The following is a 12652-nucleotide window of genomic DNA, read 5'->3' as shown; positions in this document are numbered from 1 at the left end:
CTGTGTATTTCCTGTTTAGTTCCTGTGACTGATGCACGTCATACCAGGAAATTTCCTGTAATTACTCTTAAATACAATAGAACACACAAGTTAAATAAAGTAAAAATGAGCAGGTGCTGTATATATAAATTAATTAACTGATTAGTGTTTCAGTGAATGTACAATATTAATGATCTTATAATGTTATATGGCCACAGAGCAAACATTATCACATTAATAATATCACATTGATCTCAGAAAGTGATTTAAAATAATCAATGAGGTCATGCCATAAGAAGTAAATTCTAGGCTGAGGGACTGATGTCAGAATTGACATGACTACACCTCAGTAGGTGGAGCTTGATGTGGTGAGATGCAGTTTAGACAGTTTCACAGAGATAGTGACATTTATATCTACTGCAAGAGACACACAGAACAATCATGTTATTCTTCTTTGTATTGATAGTTGTCAAAAATATTGGTAAGTCATTTATATTATAAATAACATTTAGGTGGACTTGTACTGCTACCTAAACATGATTAATTTAGCAATATATATTATATATATATATATATATATATATATATATATATATATATATATATATATATATATATATATATATATGGATGTCTTTAAACAAAGAAAGAAATGTTTATGTTGTTGCATTGTCTTTACAGCAGGTGCTGTTGACAGCAGCATTACACCAGACTAAACCATCATATCTTCAAGTGAAGGCAGCAACATCACACTGACCTGCACATATGATCAATCAGCTTTCAATCTGCACATATGATCAATCAGCAATCTTTACTGGTATCGACAAGAACCTCAATCAGAACCAGAGTTTCTGCTGCTGATTCATAAATCCACAGACACTAGAATTAAACATGTGCTTGACCCACAACTATCCACCAAACTTCGTAAAAATGAGAAGAAAGTAGATCTGGAGATCTTTCCTGCTGCAGTATCAGACTCTGCACTGTACCACTGTGCCATGCAGCCCACAGTGACACAAAACTCACAGACTGTTCAAAAAGTCAAGCCTAATATTTGTTTCTCAGCAGGTGGAGCTGTTTACCTGTTTCATACAAATAGAGTCATATACTAGTTCCTGTATTTTGATCATCTTCTTACCCAAATTGATGAAGCTTAATGTTTGAATAATTCATGAATTGTTATTAAATGATTATTGAATTAATTCCTTGTTAAGGTGCATGCTGTTGATTCCCCTGTTGTAACAAAGATGTAACACAGTAAGACAAGGTGTAGACAGTTAAATGTGCACACAGTTTACTGATGACATTCGACATGTTTCACCATGAAACATTGTGTGTATTAAACACTGTCAGATGTTAGCACTAGACTTTCCCTTGTTCTGCAAGAAAAACAATTTAACTTTAAGCTCAGAATCATGTATATATGAATAAGTGTATGAGACTAAAGTTTACTCCTTTACAACTATTTAGTAGCGTTAAGTGTCAGTAGGTAACCTAATATCAGCTTTTCTAGATGGGAAGATAACTATACAGGACATAGTAATATGCTCAGAAAGCAACTATGTGTTCCATTTTTGGTGAATTAAGTACTCAGCTACAGTATATAGCATCTAGTAGCAAAGTCTTCATCCACATAGTCATCATCTATGTTTACAGTCTTATGTTACAGTGTTCTTTCTCAGACATCTATTTGTGTTGTGTATTAGTTCAGATCAGAATACAGCCAAGAGTTGACAGAGCAAGCTAACAGATAACAAGATAGCGAGCTCAGTAAAACTTCAAGGTAGGGAATCCTTCTGTCAGGAAATGCGGGGATAAAAGCAGACCCAAACACAGGGATAACAAGTTTAAAAAAAAACTATTTATTAACAAAAGAACCAGACAGGGAATATAAATCCAGGAGCACAAGAACCAGCACAACATCGTACATACAGTAAACCTACACACAAAACACGCGGACTCTGCAAAGCTTATTTATTTCGGGGGAAATAAATAGGCATAATTATGAGTCTTTTACGAACAGGTGAATATTGACAGGACAAGTGACAAAAAACACACTGCCGGAACGCCCCCTAATGTTCTGGCAGAGAATGTCCAAGCAAAAGTCCTGATACCTTCAGTCTCAAAAGTATAAGTATGGTAACAGATAGCTAGATAAATGAGGGTGTAAAGTTCACATGTCTGAATCACAGCTTAGTGCAAAGATATTCCATGAGTAACTGTAGTAAGAGTTGATTAATTAAACTCTTATCATCAACATCCTTTGTTTGTGTCTGATGATTTAATGTGTTCATGTGGATATTGTTTATTTATAGGCCATACATGATAAGTGAAAATTGGATTTGATGTAGTAAATTTACAGTAAATTTTGGTATAGGATACTTTGTTCTAGACATTTTCAGAGAATACACACACCACCTTTGAGTGCTAAAGCTAAAAAGTCACAGAAACCACACCACGATAAGGAAGGATGTCACCAGACAGGGAAGCAAACAGATCTATACTTAATCACATGGCATTTCAGTACCTATAGTACAGGATTAAATATTATGGACCCGTAAAATCCCCTCAGGAGGCAGTGAGTAACGTCACCATATTGCTGCACATTGTTCATGTACTGTTCATTTCATTTGGCCAGTAAAGCAACATAAATGTTTACAATATTCTTACAGTTGTAATAGATAAATACTTTTTCCTTTCTTGTCAAATATTTAAACATTTAGGGAGAAACATTAAACAATGAACAGACAAAATTACTCTAAAGAAAATACAAAATATAATGTCAGCACTTTTATACTAGAAACAAAAGAAAACAGTACTATGTCCCAATAAACAGTACACAGCATTAGGACTCTGAGTGTCCAGTACCTACAGCCTACAGACATCTATAGTATTTTCCAGCTGCTAGACATAACGCAAATATACAAATCTAGCATTCGAAATTCTGACTTTGCATTAATCAGATTCAAGGACACTAATGTCTCTGTAATGTAACAGATGCAATGGAGAGCCGAGACAGATGCAAGAAAAAAATGTTTAATTTAAAGAGCAGACAGACAAGTTCCACTACAACAGTGTCACTTCCTGGGTGTGGTCTTCTAGAGACGTGTAAAGTTCAGCACATACAGCACTATTATACAGAATTGTCATAGAGCTGTGTTCAGAAATGACTCAACTATACAACTTACTGTACATAGTGAGATACACACCACTGATTCTCACTCTAGTTACAGGTCATTCATTTTCTGCAGTTTATTAATTATTACAATCATATTTATTCAGTTAATTGATTGCATTATTTATTAACCATGTTTAACCATGTATTCATCTAGTCATATCTTAATTGAATATTTGGAATATAATAATATTTTACTGATTTATTTCTTTATAGTCTTTTTCACTCCAGGCAGTTTTGCAGATAAAATTGGACCAAAGGATGAAGATGCCAACATTGTGGGGAACGAAACAGACACTGTTACTCTGAAATGTTCATATGAAACAAACAGTGAATATGTTTGGCTTTACTGGTACAAACAATATCCTAACAGCGCACCACAGTTTTTACTGTATAAAGGTGCAAGGTCAGCAGCAAGTGCTGGGAGAGCTCCTACTGACACTCGATTAGAGTCAAGAACAAGCAGAGACTCTACTGAACTTATTATTAGTGGTCTAAAGCTCTCAGACTCTGCAATTTATCATTGTGCTATTAGAGACATAACACAGGCTATTAGAGACATAACACAGTGATACAGAGTCATTGAAAGGCTGTACAAAAACATTATAATGGAAAATACACATGCAAGAGGTTTCTAATTTTTTATCAGTAAACCACACACATAAATAAAATCGGTGGTAACAGATGCAGCTGGAAGAAATACATGTACATACTGGAAATGCACACTATTTTGCAAACAAACAGAGCAGATGTGTGTTTCATCATCCAGATAAAACATGATGAAATGGATGAATAATAAACAGCAGCAGTGCAATGCATACAGTCAAACAGATACAGGTCAAGTGCTTCAGTTATTATTCATATTTTTTTTTTGGTGACAGCTGTTTGAGTATTTCAGAAGCTGTTAATCTCCTGTATTTTCATGCACAACAACTTGTTACATTTATTTTGGTCTCTTGCATTACTGTCATCAATATTTCTTGATTATCAATGTCCTTTGTCCTTTATTATTGCTTTGCGATGGTATGCTTCAAGTAAAAATCAGTCATCTGAAAACAACACTGGTGACACTGTCATGTGATGCTGTCGGGTGGAGCTTCATGAACCTTCATGAAAACATATTAGTCTTCATAAAGACCTCAGAAAATTTTCATTCAGCTAAAACCATTCATCATGTTCGCTGTTATATTCATGTGTCTGTGGCATTCACTAGGTGAGTTAACATTGTATTTATTTTGTTTATAAATGAAAGATTACATTTGTGATTAATTAGTTTCTGTGGTTTTAAAAAAAGCCTGATATATATAGTTCTTGCCTGATTGAAGATAAAAGTTTATTAAATATTGTTCTCTTCTCTATGACAGGTAACTCCATGGCAGATTCAATAGAGACACTTTTCTCTCATAAAATTGTAGACGAAGGTGATTATGTTACTCTGTCCTGCAAATACGACTCAAGCTACCCTTCAGGAAACTACCTGCACTGGTACAGACAATATCCAAAATCTAACCCAGAGTTCCTTCTTTATATTACTGATACTGGAGCTCAAAGTCCAAACATTCCCCCAAGAATGTCTGCTGAAGTTAATAGAGATAATAAACAAGTGGATCTGATCATCTCCTCTGCTGCTGTATCAGACTCTGCTTTATACTACTGTGCTCTGGTGCCCACAGTGACAGGAAATCCAGCTGCACTGTACAAAAACTAACACACAGTTGTTGTTTATTTTTTTTAGCCTTTCTGCCAGTGCTTTAGCGAAAGTTACATGCCCTTTTTGGGGAAGTCTCTCTCTTTCTTTCTCATGATATTATATATTATTGACAGGTTTTATAATTATTATTAAGAGATAGCTTATTCATTCATTCGTCTATTCTTTCATTCTTCTGTAACTATTTGCCTGGAAACACTGGAAGAAATGTGGATATTTGGAAAACATTCAACACTCCACACAGTTATCTGAGCTCAAAATTAAATATTTCTGTAAAAACTGGTCATTTAGATCCATCATGCTATAGCACACACAGTCCACATGTCCTTTGCTAGTCTTTGCTGAGTCTTTGTTACTAGAATCTGTTTCATGTCTATGTCCCTGATTTCAATGTTTCTGTTGTGTTTTTTCCAGTTTTTTGGTTCTGTTTTTGTGATGCCTCAGACTTCTGTATTTTCTGTTATATAGTCTTATAACTAGTGTTTGTTTTTTTCTACATTTGTGGTCAAATATCATGAGATTGTGTGTGACTGCGTCAAACACACAGAGAAACATTTCAGTATCTAGGAGAAGCAGCAAACTTTCAATAAGTAAGTTTATAAAATAATATGTTAAAGTTAAGCTGGAATATTACATTCAATTCAATTCAAGTTTATTTGTATAGCGCTTTTTACAGTTGACATTGTCTCAAAGCAGCTTTATAGAACATAAACATAGAACAAAAGTTTAATATGAAGAATAATATAAAGATTAGTAGATGCAAAATTCAAGATTAAGATTAGTTTAGTTGGTAACAATGTGTATGTATTTATCCCCAATGAGCAAGTCTAAGATGACTCAGGCAGCAGTGGCAAGGAAAAGCTCCCTTAGATGGTAAGGAAGAAACCTTGAGAGGAAACAGACTCAAAGGGGAACCCATCCTCATATTGGTGACACTGGAGGGTGTGAAACCACTAAGGTTTACTCTTTTCTAATACTATTTTTTAAACGCATTTTCGTCTCGCGCATGCGTAATGTGACGTGACACGGTGTGGACGAAGTCAACGGAGAACTTCAGCTCTTCTTATTAGGAATGTGGTGCCACAAGTACATATGCTCCTTATGAACTATTTATAAACCTCAATGTCATTGTATTGCGTATAAAATCGTATATTAACAGAATTTAATTTGCTCATTGTTGGGAAAGAGGAAAAGGCATAAAAAGGCACACAGAAGTAGTTTTATGTCGAATGAGACCAGTTTACTAGTTAGGTGTTAGTTTAATAACATTGTTTTTTTTTGTTTGTTTTTTTTTACTGTACACTGGTTTTATGTACAGTTTGTAAGCTATTTTAATTGGTAAATTTGTGGATTATCATTGATATGTAAAAACCTGCGCGGCCTACACTTAACGAACATCCTATCTTGAATATTCGATGCGCACATGTTGATTACATGGAAATGCATGAATTAAGATAGCTTAATTAACAAGCAATTATTACCTTATTTTAAATTTTTATTTTGTGTATTCTTATTTTGGGGACATAAATTCATGCAGTGCAAGTGCAAGTTCTGCTTGTTTTCCTGTGAAAGGAGGGCTCAGCTGTTAAAACACTACAGATTAAAACATGGAAGCTTTACCAGAAGCAGTCCGATTCCATGTCTGTACACAGATTGCCTGTGTTCATTTAAATCATTTAATGCACTAAGAGTGCACTTAACAAAAAAAATCATTCAAATCAGGCACATAGTAGCCATGCCAGCACATGTGCTAACATCACTTTGATATTTCACTGCCCAGTTTGCAGTTTTGAGGAGCCCTGCACAGAGGCAATTTTTTTTCTCATTTGCAGCAGCATCTTAAAAATCATGAAACTGTGCAATGTCCATACAACAATTGCAATTTTAAAAGCAACGTCTACTCTACATTTAATTCCCATAAATGTAGAGAGCATGGAGCATTTGATTGGAGGCAATTGAAATCTAATATTCTCTTATAGACTCACAGTGTTGATAATGTGCAGCAAGAAGACCCTGATCCTGTAGATGAACTCTTGGAGGAAAACGATATAGATAATGAAAACCTTGATGTATTGCATCATGAATTGGAGCATAATTTAGCCTCAAGCCGCCTTCACACTGCACACGACAAACGGACTCGACTGTCGGATTTGGCCCCCTAGTGCAGACGTCAACATGGGAGAGAATCTGATTCTCACGGCCTCTGAACACCCGTTACTTTATGATCCAACTCTTGAATCATACAGAGATGCTTAGGGCTAAAGGTGGAGACATTGGCTCCAAACTTAAGAAGATTCTGAACTAGATTGAAAATGATATAAGCTCCTCAGTCACATAACAATTCTTTTTCGATAGTAAAACAATTGTTGATTTTGCTGTTGTTGTTTGCTTTGTGTTCTGTTAGTCTGTGAGTGCTATTAACTAATAATAGTTAATTTTCATAACTTTGCAGAAATCCAATATCAATGCGAGACTGTTCTTCGTGGCCTACCATTCCTCCTCTGAGAGGACCCCACTGATTTTTAGAAGACATGTCTTGTAAATATTTTTTTTCTGTGATGTGATTGTTATCAAAGGGTTAGTAAGACCTTTGTTCATCTTTGGAACAAAAAATAAAGATGATCTTTGATGACAGCTGTCAGATTTCCTTCCATTGACTGCTTTTGTAACTACTACTTTGTTGTACTTTTCAAAAACATCATAAAGAGATTGTAAAACTAATCTAAACTTTAATCGAATGTAAACATTGATCAATCAACATAAGCAGCAGCTTAACCTAACCTGAATATGCCAAAATTCTGTTTGACCATAACAAGCAATCGATTTTCTTCATAAATTTGTAACTAAACCGTTCAATTCATATGGATTAGTTTTCCGATCTCTTTATGAAGTTTTTGAAGCATCAAAGTGGTTACAAAGGCAGTCAATGGAAGGAAAAGTGACAGCATCTTGTCATCAAAGATATCTTCATTTGTGTTCTGAAGATGATTGTATTCTTCTCTGTAATGATGTTTTGATAACCTTTCAAATATCAAATAGAAATGATCTGTTTTAGAATAGGTTTTAATTTGTATCGCTGATCTTCAAATTTTATTTATTGTCTTTTTATGCAGTGGTTCGAATGTCTGTATTCCTCCCTGCATCCACTGCTGTGTCCCGTTTGAAAATGCCTTTACATTTAGACATAATACAGTGTTATTACTTTAATTTCTCATTGTAATGTATGCGCTCTCAAAAGTATTGTGTGGCTTACTCTGACCTCATTTTTATTATATACCATTCCCAATTTAGGACTGTGATGGAAATGAAGACATGTCCAACATTGTTATTGGTATTCTGATAGTGATTCCAGAGGACTCTGTAACCGTACTCGCTGAATCTTGATGCCACAACAACGGCAATCATTTTGGAAGGTACAGTGGTTGTGGAAGACCTGCAAAATCTTCCAGAAGCAATGTGTTTGCTCTTTGGACTAATTTATGCTCTAAACCTAGAGTATCCAGCAGCACTGAAGAGCACATTTGATTTCATACAGAGAGTGATTTTGTCCCTTGAACACAATTCACTGAAACCTAAAATAAAATCACTAAAAAATCTCCTTATGCAGTAATAGGCCATTGCCATGATGTGATTTTTTTCCCCTATGGTTAACTATTACCGAGTTGAGTTTGAGTGAACAGAGCTGTCTTTAGTATTTAGTACGAAAATTGCTCAGTACGATACTGTTTAACAGATACTTCAGTGTTTTCCAATCGTTGAAAAAGAAAGATATCCCTGTTTAGGATGTTCTGAAAATTGTCAATTTTAGTGATGTTAAATTGTTTTTTACAGAGTTAGAAGAGAATTTTAAAGAGAACTGTATTAAGAATGTTATTCTGTACTAAACCTGTTATAGACTGTTCAGTGTTTGAAAACTCTGCTTTGGGCCACTTTGAAAAGATGTAAAAAAACAAACAAACAAAGAAACATTGATATTTGTTTTATTTCATGAGTGAGATATGTGCTTTTTTCTAAAATGATGCCGGCTGGCCATGTAATATTGTTTTATAGAGTGAATAAACGTTCTAGTGTTGTGCCAAATCTGTTGTCTGTCTTTGTATTCTCAACTTAGAATTTTGAGTACAACTTGCTTGAGAAATTTAAGGCAATCAGTTTCCACACATTCTTCTAGTAAAATGAACAAGCAGACATGTTAATTACAAATTACTGTTTTGTTTGAGTTCTGCTTACAAAGCTCAACTTAAATCTGTTAGTTGGCTGTACATTTGAAATCGAGTAACCTGTACTCAAGTTTTATGGTAACTTCTACAAATACACAAGTTAAGTCTACAAAGTAGTAGAAAGTAAAATCAATTGAAAAAATAAGATCTAATTTGCTTGACAACTTTGAGGCAATCAGTTTCCACAGCTTTTCTAAGTAAAGTCAACTTATTACTTTTACAGTGTAAGAACTCTGGCAGCTGCATTTTGGACGAACTGTCTAAATACATTACAGTAGTCCAGTCTAGAGGTCATGAATGCATGAACTAGCTTTTCCACATCAGATACAGACAGGATGTTTCTCAGCTTGGCAATATTTCTAAGGTGGAAGGCGGCTGTTTTTATGGTATGGGCGATATGATTTTCATAAGACAAGTTGCTGTCTAATATAACACCCAGGTCTTTCACTGTCGAGCTACTAGTAACAGTACATCCCTCTAAATGGAAGTTGAATTGTGAGAGTTTCTGTGTACTGATAAGGACCGATAAGAGTTTCTGTGTACTGATAAGGACCGATAAGTAGTATTTCTGTCTTATCGGAGTTTAATAACAGAAAATGACGGCTCATCCAATCTTTTATCTCTCTAAGGCACTGAGTTAATTTGGACAATTCAGCTATTTCATCTGGTTTTGATGAGATATATAACTGTGTATTGTCAGCATAACAGTGGAAATTAATCCTATGTCTTCTAATAATGTTCCCTAACGGAAACAGCTATATCGAGAAAAGCAGAGGTCCAAGGACTGATCCTTGATCAGATATGTTAATGTGTGGAAAAAAACATGGGCTACTCTGTTAAAAGTATACAAATCATCAAGTTTGTCAAATATGCTTTTTTTGTCAGTACAAGCAAAGTGTTATTTTTTCTTCATGTGTGTTTTATTTTTACTTTGTTCACACACAGATGTTTCCAATCAACCGTACATCAACATTGTGGCAACGCTTGTACACTTAGTAGGTCTGGAGTAAGAGGCTGTACGAGCTCCTCAGTGGCATCAGTGTTGCTATTGACCCCTTGACAAAGATCAAGAATCCCTTAAGGTTTTGTGTAGCTCTTGATGGCTAGCTCGATCAGTTTAAGGAGTTTAAATGTTGAAATGCTGAGGAGGAAGTCAACCCAGTTCATGAAGGTGAGTATGTTTGCACCATTGGAAACATCAGCTGACGCGTGTGTTCCCAGATTTGAGTTTACATTTGATCATGTCATTTATTTTCTATGACCATGTGGTTGGACAATTTTACTGAGATATGTTTATTCTTTAATTATATACTTTTGCCCAGTGAAACATACATATACTTGTTTGTGATTTAATCCACAAACTCCATTATGCACATGAACCTCCAACAATTATTTTGAAGTGTATAAATAAGGTAAACACCACACAAACAGGTAGAAGCTTGCAGTATTGTATAGATGATTAATCATGAAGTACTGTACAACACAGCCATATTAATGACTCACTAGTTAAATAAAGTAAAAATAAAAAAGGTGCTGTATATTTAAGTTAATGAACAGCTTAGTATTTCAGTACAATACAATGTACAATATTAGTAAATGTATAATGATATAATGTCACAGAGCAAAATTACATTAACCACAAAGTCCTTATAGTTGTGTAATAATAATATTAGAAGATCAGGCAAAATATAGAAACATTAAGATAATTAATATAAATTATAGACTGCTTTATCAACATTCAATACTTGTTTGAATTACTGAATTAGTAACATATATTTAAATTAATCAATGTAAATAAGGTCAGAAGTGACATGAGAAGTAAATTCTAGTCTGAGGGACTGATGTCAGAATTGACATGAATACACCTCAGTAGGTGGAGCTAGATAAGATACAGTTTAGACAGTTTCAGAGATACTGACATTTATATCTACTGCAAGAGACACACAGAACAATCATGTTATTCTTTTTGTATGGATAACTGTCAAACATTTTGGTAAGTCATTTATATTATACATAACCTTTAGGTGGATGCTGGAGATTTGTACTGTTACCTAAACAGGTCCTTAAGCAATAAAAGAAATGTTTATGTTGTTGCATTCTCTTTACAGCAGGTGCTGTTGACAGCAGCATTACACCAGACCAAACCATCATATCTTCAAGTGAAGGCAGCAACATCACACTGACCTGCAAATATGATCAATCAGCATACAGTCTTCACTGGTATCAACAAAAACTCAGAACCGGAGTTTCTGCTGCTGTTTCATAAATCCACAGATAGTGTCACTGAACAACTTGACTAAACACTATCCATCAAATGTCGTAAAAATGCGAATAAAGTAGATTTGGAGATCTTTCCCTGCTGCAGTATCAGACTCTGCACTGTACATCTGTGCCATGCAGCCCACAGTGACACAAAACTCTAGCAAACTGTACAAAAAGTCAAGCCTAATATTTGTTTCTCAGCAGGTGCAGCTGTTTACCTGTTTCATTCAAATAGATTCCTGTACTAGTTCCTGTATTTTGGTCATCTTCTTACCCAAATTGATGAAGCTTACTGTTTTAACAATTCATGAAAAACAAACTGTATGTATTAATTGATTATTGACTTAATTCCTGGTTAAGGTTCATGCTGTTAATTCCCCTGTTGTATCATAGATGTAACACAGTAACACAATATGTAGACATTTAAATGTGCACACAGATTCTGACGATCTGTGCAACACAAGGTCACAACCTTCAATAACAAAACGCATGTAAATAATTTATGATGCTATTTTTTAACACTAGTTACCTGAAGACTTCACTCTTTATTAATTACAGCTTATAGAATAGCACTTAATCCAGCACAGTGATATAAGCCATGCAGTCACTTCTGCAGGGCACCAGAGGGAAAACTCACCAGTATATTGAAGCACTTCCGGGTCTTCTCCCGCCACTGCTGTTATTTAAACAGGCAGTTTTTTAGACACCAAGTGAAGTACTGTCTGTGCTAGTTATTCTACCAAACCCTTTTTCCCAGCCATTGCCACTCTATGTGTCACTCACTTTGTGCATTAATTCTTTGCTGTGTTTATTGGATTTTCCTGTTTTTGGATATCAAAATTTCATATTCACCGATAGCAAGTGCACTAAAGACGAGGCGCTGCTCAATCTTCATAGCAGAACACCACATAGCCAGTGGACTCATGAGTCTCTCTGTTCTGATTGGAGTAATTACACTGCAGATGAAGAGCAGTTTATTGTCTAAGTCTAGAAACTTATATATAGAAACACACTCATACATTTTATATATATATATATATATATATATATATATATATATATATATATATATATATATATATATATATCATATATAGTATAGATAGTATAGTATATATATATATATATATATATATATATATATATATATATATATATATATATATATCATATATATACCGTCAAACTAATCGTCAAACTAATCAGTGAGAGCCGACAGAATGAGATCTCCAAAACTAAGGATTATCTTATTATCAGGAAACCATTCTTTTGATTTCATCCAAGTAAATAGAACTGTCTCATTCATTA

At 34.5% G+C, this 12652-nt stretch overlaps 1 gene segment (V, D, J or C); it reads left to right on the top strand.

The window, feature by feature from the left end:
- The first annotated feature begins 4307 nt into the window (after positions 1-4307).
- LOC113653437 lies at positions 4308-8246 on the top strand. The segment is given in 3 exon segments: positions 4308-4367; positions 4519-4817; positions 8154-8246. Coding segments are annotated over 3 exon segments (432 nt in total).
- Positions 8247-12652: the final 4406 nt, after the last annotated feature.

The sequence above is a fragment of the Tachysurus fulvidraco genome, chromosome 1 (assembly GCF_022655615.1).
Source record: "Tachysurus fulvidraco isolate hzauxx_2018 chromosome 1, HZAU_PFXX_2.0, whole genome shotgun sequence".
In the NCBI taxonomy this organism is placed as follows: Eukaryota; Metazoa; Chordata; class Actinopteri; order Siluriformes; family Bagridae; genus Tachysurus; species Tachysurus fulvidraco.
Note: the sequence above shows the minus strand (reverse complement) of the source record. Positions and strands in the feature narration are given on the sequence as shown.